Source organism: Tenrec ecaudatus, chromosome 10 (assembly GCF_050624435.1).
Source record: "Tenrec ecaudatus isolate mTenEca1 chromosome 10, mTenEca1.hap1, whole genome shotgun sequence".
Lineage (NCBI taxonomy): Eukaryota > Metazoa > Chordata > Mammalia > Afrosoricida > Tenrecidae > Tenrec > Tenrec ecaudatus.
The window spans coordinates 50,913,619-50,934,060 of record NC_134539.1 but is presented as its reverse complement, the minus strand read 5'-3'; the positions used below and the strand labels follow the sequence as shown (position 1 = coordinate 50,934,060).

The following is a 20,442-nucleotide window of genomic DNA, read 5'->3' as shown; positions in this document are numbered from 1 at the left end:
TGGTTCCTGCCTGTAGCCTGGGATGTCTGGGCCTCTCGCCTTTCTCTGACCATCTTCCTAAGACTAGCTCCGGGGAAGTGGTGGGGGCAAGAGGAAGCTGCGGGGAATGGTGAGCCTGCCCTAGCCTCTGTCCTAGGTACGATCAGCTTGGCCAGAGCCTCTGGGGGAGAATCTGGTCCTGCATGGCCTGCATGAATGGCTTCAGCCTTCGGAGTCCACAGCGTCTCCAGCTGTGAAATGGACACATACAACCCATCTTTGGGGATAACGTCTCTGTGTGCAAGCTGCTCTTCTCCACAGTCTGGGCCCTGGGAAGCTGACCTTTGGGGCTGCACTCGGGGCTCCCTTGCACCCTGGATTCTGGCTGGGTATGGCTAATAGGGGACCCAGACAAGAGTCAGGGGGGAATGAAGGAGAGAAAGGAGGGAATATTTATCCCTGGTTGCCCCACCACCACCACCATGCCGTACTTTGATGGTGACTCTTCTTTAAGGAGCCCTGAGGGTGCTGTAGGGCAGGCGGTGGGCTGCCAACTGTAAGGTTGGCAATTTGAACCCACCAGCCACTCTGCAGGAGAAAACGAACAAACTCACTGCCATCAAGTCAATGCCAACTCATAGCAACCAAGCAGAACGGCCCCTGTGAATTTCTAAGACAGTAGCTGTGTGGGGGAGTAGAAAGCCCTTTCTCCTGCAGAGCAGCTGGTGGTTTTGAACTGCCAACCTTGTGGATCGCAGCCCAACCACTATGCCACCAGGGCTCCTAGGAAAAAGACAAGCAGGTGAGAACACAGCCAGGGGCTGGGAGAGAAGCCACAGGAGCAGAGGGGGAGACACTGGTCAAGGCACTCTGAGCCAAGCTTGCTCCTGTCCCCGCGCTACCAGTTAGTCTCCTGTCCATTCTGGGACCTCGGGCTGTACAGCTCTCCAAGTCAAGGAGAGGCCGTGTCCTCGTAATGAAACCATGTCCCTGCCTTCACGCCCCCCTGGCTGTGTACAAGCTGTCACAAAGACACTCTGAGACCCAGGTGCCAGGGCAGTGTGCGAGGCATCCCTCAACCCCTGCACCCACCCAGCAGCCTCACGGGAAGGGAGGGGTGCCATAGGGCCACTTCACAGAAGCAGCCTCAGAGACGGTAGGTGACTTGCCCAAGGTCACACAGCACCAGCCAGCAGAATGGCACTCAGTGACCAGCCGCCTGGATGGATGGGTGTGGACGGGGTCATTCTAATGCCAAAGCCTGTGTCTGTCCCCTCCCCGTGGCCCCTTTACCCCACTGGCAGGGGAGTTCTGTGGAACCTCCAGGAGACAGGACAAGTTGGTTTTTGTAAGGATGAAATTCCTCCACTGGGTTCCCAGAGTCACAGCCCATGTGCTGTGGGTAGGCCCTGTGCTGGGTCCTCCCTAAGAGGACTCTCACAGCGGGCGAGTGTAAATGCCAGCAGCCCGATGGTGAATCAGTAAGGCCTTGCCTGGCCTCCCCCCGGGCGTGGGGCTTTTGTGAGCCTCTGTGAGAAGGGCCAAGCTCAGCTTTTCCATGCTCCCCCCACGCTCGGGGCTCCCACGGAGCCTCCTCACTCAGTGGCTACAGGACTGGCAGCCTTTGCCTCAGCCTTGCCCAGGCCCTTTGGAGCCAATAGAACAGGTACCTGTGTGCAGCCTTGCCCCAGCACCCGCCTCAGGCAAGGAGAGGTCCCCACGGACCGACCGTCTCAAAAGGGAATTCTTAGGTCCTGATTAACAGATTGGAAACAGCCTCAGGGAGATAAAAGAGCTCCCCCAAATCACTCAGCACAGCTGTACACTGCAGGTGCCCCTGGATATCGGCTAGAACACTTCCCTCCCACACTGCTACTTTCTCCGAAAAAAAAAAAAAAAACCCATTTCTGTCCCTGGACCAGGGACCTGAGAGCATTTACCATGTCACTTTTTATAGAACGGAGGCTCCTTATGGGTCACGGAGTTAGTACCTGGCAGAGCTGGGGTTTGAGCCAGGTCTGCCTGTCCTCTGCCCTGTGCCCCAGACACCATATCGGCTTTGCTGGGTTTAGATGCCGAATGTTGGGGTGACTCTAGGCAAGAGCTCACTGCTGCTTAATGATGGCACCTCAGTTATGATACTATTTCTGGTCCCTGGGGAAAATAAAGGGCCAGGGTGACACACTCGGGACCAGATGAAGGTTCTAGAAGATGCTTGGGGATGAGATAGTAGCCGACAAAAGAGGCAGAAGGAGTCTTGGGCTTCCCTGGAGTTCATGGACCTGGAGCTGCAGTCTAGCTCCTACAAGAGCATTCTGGGTGTCCCCTGTCCCCTCACTTGTACAATAGGATTGTCACACGCACCCTGCTCTCCTCAACCAGTCCCTGGGGTCCTAAAGGACACCACATACAGAAGCAGTTCATAAATCTGACCAGTTGTCAAAGCAGAAACATCTTCAGACATCGAGCCTTCCTTCAAGACCAAGGACAGGGCCTGCTTCCTCTGGGTAGCCCCGCCCCCAGCTCTCAGAGAGTGGGCAGTCAGTGGGCTGAGACGGGCATCATTTATCCTGGGGTCCAGAGCTGGCATGCACACTGCAGCTCTACCATCTACATGCTGTGGGGCCCAGGGAATGCCCTGGCTCTCTCTTGGCACACTCTCCAGTCTCCCCCTCCTGCCCACTGAGGGGGATTGAAGGAAATGACCCACTAGGGGTCAGATATTAGTGATGGGGAAAATTCAGGGAAGTGATCTGGCAGCCCCTCACCCAGGCCTAGAGCTTCTAGTCAGGGAAGGAGTCCGTGGCTCAGACATGCACAGGCAGGTCCGACAACCCCACCCTGGCTCCATCTGCAAGCCTGGACAGAGAGCGGCCTCACTCCACACCACCCAGAGCCCTGAGAGGCAGTGTTGGTCTCCTCCTGCTGCGTGTGTACCTCGGGGCTGGGGGAGACCCTGAACGCTCCACCCTCCAGTAGGATCATTCACCCTTGGTGACTTCAAAGACCAGAGAGGCCTGGCACCTGGTGCCTGCCGCACGCACGCGCGTGTTTGTATGTGTGCAGGGCCCCAGTAGCCTGCAGGGTTGGAGAGGGCTCCTTGTTCTTCCTTAGGAAAGTGGCAGTTCCCAGCCACTCCCCTGCCAACTCCAGAAGAGGGGACTCGGAGTGCAGGCTGACGTCACTGCACAGCAATGCACACGCTCTCCATAAATCGCACAATATGGTTACAATAGAAGCAGACTCTTGGTCCCCTTGGAGACGGGCTGGATAAATATTATTCCAAATGATTATTTAAAACTAATTAAGTGCCTCTGGAAGGCCCAGGAATTCCCGCCACTGTCTTCACTTTGCGGGGAGCCCTCAGTTCAAACACTGAGCCTAGTGGCAGAGTCAGCCCCCAGGAAGGAGGGGGGAGGGGAGATGTGCTGAGGTCATCAGCAGGCGGGAGGAGGAGGGAGTCACCTCCTGGGAGGAAGGAGACCGAGCAGGATGAGTTTTCTAGGAACTCCATCCCTCATCCCCTGAACCCATCCAGCAGCCCCACGGGAAGGGAGGGGTGCCATAGGGCCACTTCACAGAAGTAGCCTCAGAGACGGTAGGTGACTTGCAAACTCACACAGCACCAGCCACCAGAAAAGCACTCAATGACCAGCCGCCTGGATGGACGGATGTGGGAATGGTGCAACTCGGGGGCATTCTAACGCCAAAGCCTGTGTCTCCCCCCTCCCCATGGCCCCTTTACCCCACTGGCAGGGTAGCTCTGTGGAACCTCCGGGAGACAGGACAAGTTGGTTTTTGTATGGATCAAATTCCTCCACTGGGTTCCCAGAGAGTCACAGCCCATCTGCTGTCGCCCCCAGCTGTGGAAAGGTCGTTGCCCGGGAGATCGTCCCAGGCAGACCAGAAGCAGCCACCCTGAGACCCTGTGACTATTCTCCAGGCTCCAGGCTGGCCTGACCTCTGTCCATCGGTCCATCCCACACGCCTGTCCCAGGAGCCACAAATCAAAAATGTCCGGGCAGGAACGAGTGGGAGGAGCAGAGAGGAGAGGGCATCCTGGCCAGGCCCACCCTGCCGTTCTTGCAACCTCACTTTGTGTTGCTTTTCATTGATCTCTCACTGCATGGAGTGGGTGCTGACTCAGAGTGACCCTGAGACAGGGCCGGACTGTCCCAGGGGGCTTCCCAGACGGTAACTTGACAGGCATGGGAGGCTCATCCTTTTCCCGGGAAGCACCTGCCGCCTTCCAGCTGATGGCTCTGCGGTTAGCAGCCTGACGCGTAACCCACCACTCCACAGGAGGCTCCTTTTAAATGTGAGTCAACGGTTGAGTTTAAAATGAAAAAGATTCCTGCTCATGCCAAGCCGAACCTATCCAGGGCTCCCCACTCGGGCTCGGTTTGGGAGCCTGACCCAGGCAAACCCATTGTTGCTGTCATGAAGACACCCGGAGGTGTTCCTCACCTGAAGGGAGCCACCAGACCAGGCAGTGGGCAGTCACCTGGAGGCTCAGGTCAGAGTTCCCTGCTCTGCAGTGCTCTGGTCGCTGCCCTCCCAGGAGTCCTGGAGCAACCTGCTCTAGTCACCTGCTCCAGCCAGCCGCTGGAGCCCCAGCAGCATGCAGACCCCACCCTGTCTTACCGGCAAGCCAGAGTCTCCCTTGGGCCCTGGAGGTCCCACCAGCAGGGAGAATGGCGTAGGCCCCAGCAGGTGGAAGAATGGGTAGCCGCTGCTCGTGGGCCCAGGACTGGATGACAGGAATCTCGCCGGGGCCGGGGCTGGGGCCGGGGTGGTCTGCTGGCTGGGTCGGTTCAACAGCTTGCCTGACGGGGCATCCCTGGCTGCCTTCCCAGGACGGAAGGGAGCAGGCTTCCGGGAGCTGCTCTTGGGTCCAACTTTCTTTGTGACTTCTGAACGAGTGGGCTTCTTGTTTCTCGTGGTGGTTGAAGCCGGAGTGGTGGCAGGAGGGGCCTTTGGGGGAGTTCTAGTGGCTGAGAGTGGAGATGCCACTGTGGCTAGTGGCCCCAGGGTCCTGGTGGAGACAGGACTAGAAGGAGATGGGGGCAAAACCTTGGTATGGGGCAGTACATGAGTGGTGGAGCGGGCAGAGGTGGGCTTCCTGGCATGACTGCTCATCTTAGCCTTGTTCTGAGCTGCTTTGGGAAAGAGGGCTTTGCGGGGGACCAGAGCAGAAGGCAGGGGCTGGGAACTTGGGGGTGGTGGTCTGGGCGTCCGGGGGATGTGCCTCTGGGTTGGCCTCACCATGGGATTGGAGGCTTTGGCTGGCATGGGGCGGGAGGTTGGTGGAGCTGCTGCCAGGGAGGAAGGCTGACGTGGGGGAGCTGCCTTCTGGGTGGGCCGTGGACTTCTGATATGGGGAGCTGAGGGAGGAGTGGAAGGCTCAGCTGGAAGACCCTTGGTGCCTGCACCCTTCCGGGATGGTTGGCCAGGTAGGGTTGCTGGGTGGGGAGCATTGGAGGTGCTGGCCAGGGAGCCCGGGGGCTCAGGAGGAAGTACATGACTGGTCAGTAGCTTAGCAGGTGGCAGTGGGGTCTTGACTGGGCCCTTGGCCGCGACATGCTGGTAAGAGCCTGTGGTGCTAGTCCTTAGGGGCTTGGTGAGCGTGGCAGGTGCCACCATCCCCTTGGTCTCCTTGACTGCTGGCCGTGACCACAGAGTTGGTGTGGCCATAGTCAGGTTCTCCAGACCCAGCAGTTGGACACTGGTCTGGAGGGTGAAGGGGGAGCTAGAGTCCCGGGGAAAGAGGGGTCCCAGCTGGGGCCGGTACGTGTCAGCCTGCCCGCACTGCTTCCTCAGATGGGTACAGTAGTTGTGGGCAGCCTGCGTCAAAGGGTAGACACTGAACTGGCAAAGGGCACCTTCAAACTGGACAGCGTGCAGGCTCATCCTCCCGAAGAGGAAGGTGCCCTCAGGGTCAAGTGCGGAGTCCCCGTGGAAAGTCAGGGGGACAGCCTCCCGGCGCTGCCCACAGGCTGTCACCAGGGTGACTGTGCGGCTTCGGAGCTCCAGGGCCAGGTGGTGCCAGCGGCCATCGTGCACGTCCAGGTCGAAGGCCACAGAGCGCCGGGGCCCCAGGTGAACAACCGTCTTGCCGGGGAGGAACTGCAGGCCCAGCTGCAGCTTGTGCTTCCGGCTGCGGATGGCGAAGAGGAAGGCATGGTTCACCCGATGGGAGCAGAGGCTCAGCACCAGCGCCAGCTCGGTGCCCAGGGCAGCAGGGATGACAGCGGCTGTGGGCGCCTGGAGCCGGGCCCGTGGCGTGAAGATGAACCCCAGCTGGAAAGGAATGACCCCTAGGGGGGCAGGGCTCCGCCCGCCTGCCACCTTGGTCCTGCCAAGGCCCAGCTGCCGGAGGACATCCACATCTGGAGGGAGGGGGAGAAGGAGAAAGGGAGGGTACCATCAGGGCCTGCCCCAGCCACAGATACCCAAGCTCCAAGCACACAGCAAGCGGGCACTGTCTGCCTACAGACACCTGGGCAGGCTGCACCACAGTGCTGGCCAAGATCAGGGTGAGCCAGACGCCATGCCCCTCTGCTCATGTGGTCTTGAGGAGCACGTTCAAACACAAATCCCAGCTCACCACTTCCTAGTTCTGGGACCTGAATGCCTCAGCTTTCCCATCTATTAAATGGAAGAAAAACAGTACCGACCTCAAAACGATCTTGTAAAGGTTAAACAAACTAAGATACTTAATAAAAAAAAACAACACCGTTTCTGGCACAGAACCAAACTGAGCCCACGGTTGTCAATCGATAGGTGATCCTATAGGATGGACTAAAACCGCTTCGTCAAGCTGAGAAGCCTTGACGAAAGCAGATTGCTTCATCTTGCTCCCGAGGAGTGGCTGGTGGGTTCAAACTGCCGATCCTGAGGTTAGCAGGCCAACACCACAACACCAAGGCTCCCTGGCACAACAAAAGCACTTTCGAATGCAAACCTCCACCTGTCTGTCAGCTTGTCGTACGGTGCTGGCTCAGCTGTTGCTATGACGCTGGAAGTTGTGCAACCGGCCTTTCAGAGTCTGGCAGAGTGGGAGGTTTCAGTGGAGCTTTCGGCAAACTGACAAGTAAGAAAGGCCGGGCAATGTGCTGGTGGAAATGGGCTGATGAGGACCCCCTGGCTAACCATAGAGTGCATCCACTATGGAGCGGGAGGAAGATGTTGGAAGGCAGTGATGGAAACAATGCTCAGGAGCATCCCACGGTGGTGGAGATGGCCCGGGCCCAGGCAGTACTCTGCTCTGCTGTTCACAGGGTCCCAGGAGTCAGTGCTGACTCCAAGGCAGCTAACAGCAGGAGTGGAAAGAAAGACCCTCTTCAATTTCGAGGGCAAGCACTCCTAGGGCTGGCCCAGCCTCAAAAACTGGCGCTTCCAGGAAGCTGTCCCAGAAGTGAAGGGCCAAGGTTGACAGTTGCGGAAGTGTCCCCGGAGCTTGGTTAGGATGTCCAGGTGGTCTCCTGGGAGTCCACGCAGGTGCCCTGGCCGATCCTGAGCTCTCTCAAGCAGGGGTCAACACCTACAATCCAATGTCAGGAGGTGCTTGCTCCACGCAGCAGGGCGGGACCATGTCTCTGGCTCCTCCTCCTCGGTTCTTCTGCAGCAGGCAGGAGAAGGACTCAAGGCACCCACCCGCACAACCTCTGGCCCCTGGCGCAGGCTTGGGACAACTGGCCAGGTCACATCCGCTCAGTAATTGTGGCTGCAGGGCCTGCCAGAGCAGCTCGAGGGCTTCCAGGGTGTTTATGGAAAGGCTTTCTGACCTTGCCCCTCCAGGGTCACTGGAGCTCTTGGAGTTGGCTGAGCCCCCACTATCTGAAACAACCAGCTCCCTCCCTGCTGCCCAACAGGGAGAGGCCAGCTCCAGCACCAGGACCCCTGCAGAGTGCAGCCACCCCACCCAGCACCGAGGGGCACCCCTGGGCTCCCTGGCACAACGTTGAGCATTGGGGAAGAGACCCACAGGCCGAAGGCTGCACTTGGCACGTCGTAGACCCTCCGTCGACTTCAGAATGGACGGACTGATGGGCGGATGAATGGACGGAGGGACAACTGAGAGGGAGGGGAGAACAGAGAGCCTGGTGGGCACACGGTATCACAGTTCCCCTGCCCAGTAGGTTTTGGGTTGCAAAGGCAGGATTTTGTGCACCTCTGAGACAGTTTCCTCACCTAGAGCATGGGGCTAAGAAAAATGCTCACAGTCCTAGCATCAACAAGAGGATGAGCCCATCATTCTCTCACAATTTACACCCAAAGCCTGCACCAACTGGCTATGGGAGAGTATCCTCCTGACCCCAGGCCCTCCGAGGCCCTCCAGCTGACCCCAAGGTAGACCACAAAGGGCTAACAGGGCACTAAGGATTCCAAAGCTCCAGGTCGTTGCTGGTTCAGGTTGGCTTGGGGTGAAGACCTTTTACTCCCACCCCCACCCCTACCCTAGAGCCACAAGGGCCTCCCCTCCTCTCAAATTCCTCCTTCCAGCCCTGCACCCCTGCTCCTGTCTCCAGATTTCAAGCTAAAGCAAACCACTGCTTAAGGGTGCTGTCAGTAGCAGGCGAACCCCTAGGCATTCATCTCGGGAGCGCTGTCTATTATGAAACATGATTCACTATGAAATACTTGGAAGCAGACGGAACCACTTGGAGGGGGGAGGGAAGAGGACAGAAGGCCACCCCACCCCCATGCTTCCTCACACACTGCTTCAGAGGAGGCTGCCGAGAGCTGCGGACTGGGGAGGAGCCCAACTGGCCAGGCAGCCACAGTGAGGTTGCCCCTCATCATCCTATCCGGGTGGGCTTCAGAGCCAAGGACATCCCAGGACCTCCCTTCACGCAGAAGACCGTCTGCAGCTAGGGAGGCCAACTCCAGGGTGCTGTCCGGCGCTGACACAGGCGGTCAGCGCTCAGCTTGTGTGCACCTCCGGCCACTGTGGGGCTGGAAGGGATTAAGGAGGGACCCGTCTGTCCCAAGGTTCTTGGGGTTAATAAAAATATTTACCAACAATAATAAAAACTGGGACTTATTGAGCACCTACTATGAACCAAGTGTTTCACAGGCATGATTTCAACCACCTCTGGGCCAGGGACTGTGTCTTATGTCCATTTTATAGATGGGACAGTGAGTTTCAGGAAAGTTACAGGGAGCAACTTGCCCAAGGTCACCCAGCTTGTCAAAGGCACAGCCAGGGTGGGATGTGAAGCCATGCCAGTGAGTCCCAGGGGCCCTGCACTGAGGCCCCGAGCTACAGCTGGAAGCTGTCTCCCTGCCCCTCAGCCCCGTCAGTTGCAAGGTCCAGTGGAGCCACAGCCAGGACCTCCCCAGGGGCAAGGAGATAGGGGACCGGGAACTGAGCACCGTCCCAATACTTAGATGGGAGAACCCAGCCAGCTGGCCCCAGCAGGATCCCTTTATTACATAAACCTGGCTCCACACGCTCCGCCTCTCCCCAGCCCCCAGTGCCTGACTCAGGACTCTGGACAGCTGTTCACCTACTTTGCCGGGGAAACAGCAAGCTTGGAAAATATGACAGTTGCACAAAATGTTACCAGGCAGCAGGAGTCTTCCGGCAAGGCCCTGCCCTCCCATGGGCCCAATCCTTGCTCAGAGGCCAGGTCAGGCCACCGGGGCTCCGGGGTACCCTGCCTGCCCTGCACACGGCAGGGTGGGGAGGGAAGGGGTGGCTATTTTAAGAGGCCTTGTGGCTGCTGGACAAGCAAATGTGGGAGAGGTTTCGATTTCCATGGGCAGCTGGGTAGCAGCTCCCCCGGCCCCAGCCCCAGCCCAGGCCCCGGCCTCAGTCCCCTGGACAGTTCCTCCAATGGACAGTTCCTCCAAAATAGGGGCGGGGAAGCAGGCTCTCTGGAGAAAGAAAGTGGATCCCCGGCTTGGGCAGACACATTTGTGGCCTTGGCTCTCAGCAGACCTGGAGTCCCCATTCAACTTATGGGGACAACAGAGACCGATTGAGCCAAAGTGACTTATTCAAACCCTGGCTCAGACCAGAGCTGTAGGGTCACCTTTCCTAAACATTGCTGCACCAGACTTTAACAAAACATCGAAGGTTGCTCTTTCAAGTCCAAAGAAAACCGTGCCCAAATTACAAATGGGCAAACTGAGGCAATCGGTTCTGATTAGGGACAGGGATATATCTACTATCCCCACGTTCCCAGGCCCTTTCTGTTTACACACACACACACACACACACACACACACACACACACACCCGCCTCCCTCTTGGACAAAGAAGAGAAAATTACCTTCAGGAGCTCCTTGGGTGGAGGCCAGGTGACAGGTAAAGGAGACTACGATCCAGGTGAAGAGATACCCCCTAGAGACCGGGAGACAGAGTATCAGCTTCTGCCCCTGGGGCCCAGATCTGGCCCCATCACAGCCTCACCCAGGGGTGGGGGGAGAAGTGCAGGGCTCGCACCTGAAGGGTGCAGCCCACATGCCAGCTCTCCCCCACCCCCCGGCACAGCCTTCCCGGACAGGACCTGGCCCATAGTACAAACATCACTTCTTTGAGATCAGTAGGTCAAGTTCACAGGGCAGGGCAGGGCAAGGAGAGGAGACTAGGGTTCAGCTCAAGCAAGCTCCACCAAGTCCCCTGGGCAACCTGGACAAGCCGCCCTCCCTCTCTGGTCCTCAGTCTCCCGCCCAACACTCCACCCAGCAGAAGCAGGGCCCAAGAGTTAGCAAGGACGCCAGGCCAGTCCGCAGACAGGACAGAGGGGATTCACCAGGACTAGCACTGCCCACATGACCTTGTGCTAACGGGAAACAAGAGGGGAGGGCAGAGGCAGTGGAGACCCGGGTCCAACCTGGCCCTGCTGCTTGCGGACAGTGTGGCAGGGAAGGACAGGTCGGTCACTCAGCCTCACTGAGCCTGCTCCTGCTCAGCAGCCTAGCTGTCACTCCCTACCTTGCAGGACAGGTGTGAGAATCAGATGAACCCCTGTAAGTCTGGGGCTGAGTCTGGCACCAGCCACCAAAATGCTGCCGAGAAGGCCCCTGAGGCCCCCTTCTGCCGACAGGAAGGGTTAATGCTCTGCTCGGTTGTCCCTGCCAAGATGGACAAGAGGCGGTGATCCGATTTCCCCTTCCTGTGGGAGCAGCCACCGCAGACACTCAAAGCCACCCAGGGCATCTGATCCCAGAGCAGACAGAGGGGAGGGCGGCACGTGGCCAGCCAGCCAGGTCACGGGCAGGGAGCAGCACCAGCCAGGTGGTGAGAGCTAAGGCTGGGCCGGACAGGCCAGCAGGCTAGGGCTCCTCTCCCCAGAGGGAAGCTGGGGTGCTGGGGAGGGTACGGGTGGGGGTGGCACAGCTGGGGAACCAGGTTATCTAGGAAATGTATCAGTCAAGGCCTTGAAGGACAAGATCATAGCCTCTGCCGGCCCCCTCTACTTTCTACTCCAGTAGCAATTATGCTCAGTAATAACCGGGACACGGGCTGACACCTGGGGTTCCTAGCGGCATGACTGTAAGCATGGCCTCCAGCACTTTCCGAAGGAGGCTGGGAGGCTCCTTCTGGGCTTTCCATTGCCATGCCACTAACTGGTTTCAGTATAAGATTGTGAGTGATCGTCTGGCCAGTGATCCATGAGGGACGGCTGTCGGGGGCTCAAGGAAAAGTGCTTCAAAGAGAGGTTTTCTTCTGGGTCCCTTACACTGTTGCGTGAACATGTAGGGTATGGAGCGGTGAGGTGTCTAGCCCCTAGGCGGCAGTGAATTTGCGCGAACGACGGAAGACAGAGCTGCAAAGAAGTGGAGATGTTGAAGGAACGGAGCCTAGCCCTGCTCTTCCTTGAGTCCTCTTGACTGCGTAAGCCGCGCTGAGTTCTGTCTTCCTGCGGCTGGAGGCAAACTTGCTGAAACAGCACTCAGAGGCTGACGGTGGTTCGTGGGAAGCCTTCTCCAGCCTCTGAGTCAGGCAGCCGGTGCGCCCCTCTCCAGACACACTGCTCCTGCCTACCCGGGTCCCTTCTCGTACATCGTGAAGGGTTTAGATGCCAACTCCCCTAGCTGGCTGCACAGACTTGCCTCAGCCAGCAGGCCCTAGGTGGCCACCGTTGCCATGCCCTTTCTGGCTGAAGTCTTTGGAGGATGGAGGACGTGTCCATTTGGCCCCCTCTTGTATTCCCAGCATCCGACCAACTCCTGTCTGGGTTTGGCTGAAGGGATGGCTATCGCCTGTTACCACAGAACTTTGGACTTTAAAGCGTTTGTCTCCCTCAAGCCTTGCTCCAGGATCCCCAGAGGCTTAGTAATTACACATCAGGCTGCTAACCACATGTCAGCAGTTTGGAAACCACCCGGCACTCTGGGGGAGAAAGGCAGGCTTTCCATCCCCCTAAAGAGTTATGGTCTCGGAAACTCAGGGGGCAGTTCTACCGTGTCCTGTAGGGAGACAGTAAGTTGGTCTCAATCCCAGGGCAGTTTGGTTTGGAAAAAGCCTTGCTCGAGGGGGCCTTAGCCCCTGCAGCTCCGTGCCTTCCCTTCCAGCCCACCACTGGCCCCAACAAAAGGTCAGAGTGGCCAGCTCCCCTGGGGTTGCTGGAGAGGAGGGCAGAGGCTGCCCTCATGGCACGACCTGCCTACCTGTCTAGGTGTGAGACGCTTTGTTTATTTGACGAATGGCTAACCCACAGAGGAGTTAGCAACCTGCCTCGGCAGGGCCTCCAGGGAGCTGTGGGTAGGTAGGCTGAGGAAGAGCTATCTCGGAGAGTCCAGTCTGGGAAGCTCTCATGGCACACTGCAGACAAAGGCTCGGTGAAGCCTTGCCACCAACACGCTGGCTACGCTTTGTCACTCGGCATTCCCTAAGCGCAGACCAGGGGCTCACTTCTCCTCCAAAGGCTGGCTCCACTTTCCTTAGAAGATGCTGTCCTCCAGCCCTCCGCTTCCCAGCATCCCACTTGTTTCTATTTCATTTTCCTCCTGACCCGCCCTCTCCTCCCAGCCTCCTTCTGACACCAGCCCTCACCCCGTGACTCCCTCCTGTATTAGATCCACCTTGGCATATTTCTCAAACTGATCAAGAGACGCCAGGTGGACAGGTGAAGATGCAGGAACCACACAGATCCTTCTCAGCCCATTTTTGGGGGCTGGTATGGCTACTCCCAAGTGACTATGAAGGTAAATGTGGGGGGAAATATTTTCCCCCAAAGGGCCAAGAGAAATACTCACAGGGGAGACAGGATCAAAATCTCCTCTTCAACCAAACCTCCTAACACCATAGCTTCTGGTTTGAAATGTTCAGCCCTTATGGCCTGTGACAAAGGACCCCCTCCCCATTCATTAGTCCAGGCCAAGTGCAACTGGATTTTGTGTGTGTTGATCCATAAACTTCTAACTGCTCAAGCACTTCAGAGCAGGCCAAGGCCCTTGGTGCTCATCCAGCAACCAGCCTCTAGTCCCAGGCCCTCATCGCAGCCCTGGGAAACTAAGGGGCAGCGTGACTTGTCCAAAGCCACACGGCATGTCCGTGATACACATGATTAGTACCACTTAAAAGACAGTCCTGTTCATGTGACTGTCTGCTGCTGGCGAGAAGAAATCCAACTTGCCAGAGACCAGAGGCTCAGCTCTCACCAACGGAAACAGTGGTGCAGCCCGGGGAGCCAGCGAGCCATCGAAGCTCCCAGCATGGAAAGTTGGCTCCTGGAAGGAGGCCCTGCGGATTCACTTGCTTCCATTCCAGTCGTGTTTAGGCTACTGTTCATAACGTTCAGTGCAGGCGCTGGCTTGGGCGGTGTTCTTCCAGACTTCTGTTTTCACCCGGCCTCGTGGGTCTTGGCTTGGGGAACCCAGGGCTCTGCATGTTGCGAAGGCCAGAGCACAGGGGCCAAAGAGGACAGACAACAGCAAAGCAGGGACCACAGAGACAAGAGCCCGGCCTTGGAGACACAAGTAGGCCACACAGCCCCCACAAGACGGGACTCCAGGTGTTCCTGTCCCCTACGTCTCCTAGTCAATGTGCCAAGTACAGCTACTCTGGGACAGCTAAGCTACAGAACCCACAGCCAGACTGCCTGGTTGTTCTCTTGCTACCTGGGGACACCCTGGATCCTGCAGGCCCCTCCCATAGCTTGAGCTTCTGCAGGGAGCTCTGCACCGAAACCCAACCAACCTCAGGAGCAGAAACAAACAAAAGGCAGCCCTGTGGGCACTTGGCTGTGTTCCCACAGCATCTGCCAGGAAGGGAGTTTCTTAGGGAGACATGGCACTGGGAAGGGATGGACGGATGAGGCTCCAGGTACATAGATGGCAACGCCCAAGGGCCTTTCTTCACACCTTCCGCCTCCTCCGTGGGAGCCCAGGGAAGTCGTCTGGCTGGAAAGAATGCAGCCCAGAGCAATTCCCTTGACTCACACAGCCATTCATGGTGGCGTGAGGAAGAATGAAAATAGCAGCTGTCGTTTATTGAGTGCTTACTACATGCCAGACACTGCACGAAGTCCTTTACAGGCACCATCCCATTCATCCTCACAAAAGCCCTGCGAGCGAGCGGGACACCGAGAGGCCCACTTTGCAGACGGGATCACCAAGCAGCAGAGGCAAGTGGCTCTCCCAGGTTCACAGGGCAAAATCAAGATCTTCCATCCAGGTCTGGTCCTTTCTGCCCTGCAGCCTGTGTACCACTGTAAAACCCCTGCTGATTGATGTGGGCCCCCACGCCCCCCTGCTAGGTCCCTGGACACAGAAATGAAAAAAGAATATCCCAGCAAAGTAACCGTCACACAGGGACGTGTGCTCAGAGCAAGGCAGAAGGCACTTACAATATGGGGCGGGGGGAGGCCTCTCCTTCTACCAAGGAGGCAGGTAGTTGAGCCCCCAGGACAGCAGAACCGGTGGCAGTAGGAAGACGGAGGGTGTTCTGGATGGAGAGAGGAGGTGAAAGGATAGAAGAGCCCAGGATGTGCCTTAGACGCAGACTCCCGGGAGCCTGGTCAGGGAGCCAAGTGCAACGGGCAGTGAGGCTGAAAGGCCCACCGGGAGCCAAGGGCGCAAGGTCCGGCAGTGCAGGGGTGAGGGTGACAGGAGGCAGGAGAAGTCAAATGTTTCGGCTCAAAGCGCCACTACTGCCCACTGGAGCAAATTTTGGCCCACTGTGAGGTGCTGGCCAGGCAGCACTTCAGTGCCTACCCACCGGCATGTGCCCTAGCACAAGGTCTCCTGGAGAAAACTAGTCAGTGTGCCGTGTGTGTGTGTGTGTGTGTGTGTGTGTGTGTGTGTATGCGCACCCGTGCCCATGTTGCGGTGGAGGACAGGGAATCTCAGGCTGCCAGTTTTTTCCAAGACATGGAGAAGAAGGGGGGCATCATTCCCCCTGCTTCCAGCTCAGAGGGGGCAGGGCATGTGGGGAGGGCGGGGCTACAGCTTGAGTAGCCTCTGGGGAGTGTCTTCCTGGGCCCTGGGGCGGTGGGAAGAGAGCTTGGTGCTGTGCTTCTCCTAGCACTGTGGAAGAGCCACGGGCTTACAGGACCCAGGGCCTAGCCCCACACCCCCACACGCGGTGACTCGCTCTGGTCCACGCTCCCCTGGCTACGATTCCCACTTCACAGCATCTCCGCTGAAAGGCTGAAAGTCCTGCGGCCGGCCTCAGGGATATGCACATCTGTAGGCTGAAGGGGCTGAGCTTTCTGACTTCACAGAGCCCTTGCAATGCTAATTCTGTCTCTCTCTCTCTCTCTCTCTCTCTCTCTCTCTCTCTCTCTCTCTCTCTCTCTCTCTCTCTCTCTCTCTTTCTCTCATTCTCTCTCTCTCTCTCATACACACACGCGCGCGCGCGCGTACACACACACACACACACACACACACACACCTGGAAAACTGTGGGCAGTTTCACAAGGACAGACAGAAACGGCGACAGACATGTCCAGGCTCAGGACCTGCAGATTCAGCCTGCCCCAGGCATCCAGAAAGGCCCCTGCGGCTCCAGGAGCCACCGTCCACCCCCCACCCCTGGACCCGGGGGGGGGGGGGCTGGCCCAGTACTGACCCTCCCTAACTCGGGCCCCGTCCTAGCAAGACTGGGGAGCCCGGGGCAGCCCCGGCCAATCTTCGCCTGCGCCTGGAACTCAGTCCGCGTTAACCCTTGGCTGCCCGCCTCGCGGGGCGCTGGAAGGGGCAGGAAGCTGACGTTCCGCAGGAAGCGTCCAGCGCGGCAGGGAAGCCCAGCCCTCCCCGAACGACGCTGGAGCAGAGGCAGAGGGCATCCCGGAGCTCGTACTCACCCCCCGCGCGCCGCCGTTGTGCCTCGGGCCCCCAGCGCCGATCCCGCTCCCATGGCAGGCCCCTACTTCATGCTTCCGAGCCCGGGGGGCAAGTGTGGGCGCGCCCCATGGGGCGGCCAGCCCCCCGCCCCGCCGCGCCAGGCCGGCTCAGAGCGCGCGCGCCCCGCGGCCCCAGCGCAGCCCCGCGCCCCGCGGAGCTGGAGCGGGCCTGCAGAGCAGCCGGGGCCCCGCGGGCGCCCGCGCCAGGCCCATGGTCCCAGGAGTCGGGGCGCCGCGCTCGCCCCCGCCTCGCCGCTCTTCTGCCTCCACCGAAAAGGAAGGGGAAGCGGGGGGAGGGGGGAGGGAGGATCAAACTTCTGGAGGCGGGCTGCTGGCCGTCCCCGGAGGCCGAGTGAGGCCGGGCGAGGGCGCGCGGAGGGCGGTGGAAGCCGACTCCCCGCCGGCCTGGGGGAGGAGTGGAAAAGGAAGGATTTGGGGGAAATGAAGGCGATTTAAAGTCTCGGCCCGCGGCGGCTCTCCACCTTCCCCCTCCCCTCCCAGCCGCGCTCGGGCTGCCCGCTGCCGCCCCCTGCCGGCCACATCCGGGACACAGCGCCGCCGACCCGAGGTGGCCCGGCCAGCGAGAAGCTACCTAGCCCTGCATCCCGGTGCGGATGGGAAAAAAGAGCTTCCCAGAGCGCAGCGCTCAACCCAGGTCACGCAGCCGGCGAGGTCATGGTTCTGAAATCCAGGACTTCTCGCTTGTGAGGCTTAGGGTCTCCGATTTGCGGGGGGTGGGGGTGGGGGTGGGAGGAGGGTCGTTTAGAAGGGGACATAGTCTACTGAATGGAATCTGGGAGTTCTAGGGACAGCGATGAAGCCAAGACTGGATGTCCCAGATCCAGAGACAACCAGTGTCCAGATCGCCACCCTCCCCCCCGCTCCCACCCCGCCGCTCCCAGATTGAGAGCGCCCTAGAGAGCTGCCCTAGGCACACCGTGGGCGGGGGTGGGGGGGTCGCTTGTTAAGTGTTGTCACACACACACACACACACACACACACACATCCTCTCTTCCCTCTCCTTTCAGAAAGAAAGGGGACTCTTAACCACTCCTGGGAAGCACGGAAACTTGTCCAAAGACACCCTCTGATCCTAGCCTGCTGTAACACAACTGAGCATCTTGAGGTGCCCCAAACACCTGGGCAAACTGTTACTCCTGAACTCCGATCGGGCAGAGCTCTGTTACAAGAAGCCTTCTCCACCTCACAAGCGAAGAGCCTCTCTCGCACACAGTCACTGGTGCGCATCCACATCCAGTCACCCACACGGACGCACTCTTTCCCGTGTAGGCACAGCTGCGCACTACGCGGGGCTCCTATAAAGCGTACTCCGAAGATTTGGACCGAACTGGCGAGTCAGATCTTCCCACTACACACAGCACACGCGCGCACACACATAAACAAACACACACACATCACACGTGCACACACCCCGAGGACCCCCTAGGTGCACACAGCCCTCCCAAGTGCCCAACACACGCGTGCACATTCGCCCTCCCCATGCGCACACACCTCTGAGCATACACTCAGATATCCCCGGCGCTCCTAGGAGCCTCTAGCCACTTACCGGGTCTTGTGGTTCCAGGCTGGCCGGTCGGTCCTTCCTCCGGCGCCTAACGGCATTTGTATTCATGGGTCCCCGCAGCCCCGGGCACGGGCGCGGAGGCGGGGGTGCGGAGTCCCCTTCCCTAAACGGGGCGCGGGCGCGCGGAGCGCAGCGGCGCCGGGAGGGGCATGAGCGCTCGGGACTGCGCCGCCAGTTCGGTCCGCCTGCGCTGGAACTGTGGCCGTTTTGCGTCCTCCAGCTCCGGCGCGGGCTCCGGGCTCAGGGGGTGGCTCATAGGTGCTGGGGCCGCGGCGCCCGCCGAGCCTTTTGAAGTCTCCGCTGGGGGCGGGGAGGGGGCGCCGAAGGCGGCCTTTTAAACCGCGGCAGCACGCGGGCTCGGCCGAGCCAGGTGTCTGGTTTCAGTAAACTTTAGGAAAAGTCCCAAGCCAGAGAGGGGGGCAGTGGTTTAAAAAGAAGCAGAAAGGGTTTCAGAGTTGCTCGCTGGCTGCTTCCTGCAGGGGGCAGAGCGCCCGTGGCCGGCGGCCGGCCGGGAAGGAGGGTCGGCGGGTGCCTAGACGTTCACTGGCGGTGGCGAGCGCGCGGAGCCCCCAGGGACGCAGCACCACCACGTTGAACCTGGCCTCTTGGCCTCCGTGCGAACGAGCCTGGGCACGTGCGTGCGGGAGCACCCGATGCTGCGAACAAACGGTGTGTGCTCCTGCGCCTGGAGAGAGAAGTCCCTACATTTATTTAAGACCTTGGTATTTTGTTTCTTCTGGATTTCGCGTTAATTTGTCTTTTTAAAACATCGCATTCTGCATAAACTATTTTATAGCTAGATTACTGAGGGTGTATGTGTGTGTGTGTGTGTGTGTGTGTGTGTGTGTGTGTGTGTGTGTGTGTGTGTGTGTGTGTGTGTTATGGTTGGTTGGTTTTGGTCCCCCTAATAATTCGGGTTCTTACTGACCTCAACCTAACAGACCCTGTGCTACATACTCTTGGCATCCATGTAAGGTTGAAGAAGCTGAGCTTCTGAAACATTAAATAAATTTCCAGAGACCACGCAACTGTTCAGTGGTGGAGGTAGGGTTTAGACCCAGCGAGTCTGACTTGGGTTGTCTGCTGTCTGCCTCTGGACACAATGACCCAAATCTTAGCCTCTAAGAGATTCTGAGCAGATCCTTGCCGGCCTCCCCAGCTTCCTGAAAGCGCCAGTCTCCCTAATACTTACAACTAGACCCTGGAAAAGTTGGACTTGGGCCACTTCGAGGCCTGCGGTCCCTGCTGTTTCTTCCCAGTTCACTCCTCTCTCCCATTGCTACCTGTTCACGGCTTCTTTGCCCTTCTAGATGGTGCTCAAAGCTTCCTGGACTCTGACCAGAGGCTCTGTGCTGCACCCATAGTGTCGCACATGTCACATGACATTGTCAAGTCAGATCAAACTCTGCGTCCCCTCCCCCAGCATGGGCCTGGGACACGATATATACTCAACCCAGTGGTCATTGAAAAAAGTGTTTATTTTACTCCTGTGGTGTACAAGCCTCTGCGCCAAGCTTGGGGGGAAGTGGGCCTGTCACAATGTGAGTAGGGACAGACATTTGTACACGGTCCTGCCAAATGGGCATGTGAATGCTTGTAACGTGGACAGAAGACAAACACAGATTAGGAAAGCCAGCCAGCATGGGACACCTCAGACATCTGCTCTGTAACAGAAAGCCCTCCGTCATCATGATAATACAGGGAGAGTGTGGTTGATATTACCAAAGTGTGTTAGTCTGGGTACAATAGAGAAACAAATCCACAGAAACTCATACGTATAAGAGAAGAGAGAGTTTTATATAAAGAAACATCCTAACCCAGTGCTGCCCAAGCCCACAAATCCAACATTAGTCCATTTGTCTGACACCAATCCACAAAGTTCTCCTCCACCTCACAAAAACACATGCAATGATGCCAACCGCAGGAGGAAAGCTGAGTCAGTGAACGTGTAAGCATCTCAGCACTGGCAAGGAAATCCACATGGCCGCTCCAGCACCCATGGCTGCATCGGAATAAATCTATGTGGCTTCTCCTCAGGGATGTCTTGCAGGAAGTGAGCCTTGCCAGCTGAAGCGGGGAACTGGCTAAGGCAGCTGCACCCTGTTCCTACCATCACAAAGCAAGAGACCCGAGAACTTGAAAGACCAGGCTCACCGAGCCATTTATCTCTCTGCCCTTCAATTAACCTCATGTGTAGGCCAGGTTGACCCAATAAACTTTAACTAAGTCACCAAAGAGATTCAGATCAGTGGGATGGTCAAGCAGGGTAAAGAATGAGGAGAGGCCAGGGAAGGCTCCCAGGAGGAGGAGACATTTGGGTCCTGGTTGAGTGTGTTAGATTTAACTATCTAGCCATGAGAGGACACCTCAAGTCGTAATCAAAGTTGTTGTTAGGTGCCATCCAGTGGGTCCCGTCCCATCGAGACCCCGTGCACAACAGAGCAAAACAGTGTCTGGTCCTGCGCCCTCTTCACAACGGTTCCTCTTCCTGAGCCCATGGATCCAGCCGCTGTGTCAATCCATCTCAGGGAAGGGCTTCTTCTTCTTGGCTGCACCTGCACGTTACCAAGTACAATG

At 58.2% G+C, this 20,442-nt stretch overlaps 1 protein-coding gene across 1 annotated transcript in view; it reads right to left on the bottom strand.

Moving 5' to 3' along the window:
• The window catches only part of COL27A1 (collagen type XXVII alpha 1 chain), a 136,202-nt gene extending 119,439 nt beyond the window's left edge, over window positions 1–16,763 (bottom strand). Inside the window, exons 1-3 of the mRNA XM_075560363.1 lie at window positions 16,242–16,763; window positions 10,260–10,330; window positions 4,624–6,368 (exon numbers count right to left, since the gene is read on the bottom strand). Of these exons, the coding sequence (XP_075416478.1) occupies window positions 4,624–6,368; window positions 10,260–10,330; window positions 16,242–16,294 (1,869 nt within the window). The 5' untranslated portion in view covers window positions 16,295–16,763. The remainder of the gene's footprint in view (window positions 1–4,623; window positions 6,369–10,259; window positions 10,331–16,241) is intronic.
• Window positions 16,764–20,442: the final 3,679 nt, after the last annotated feature.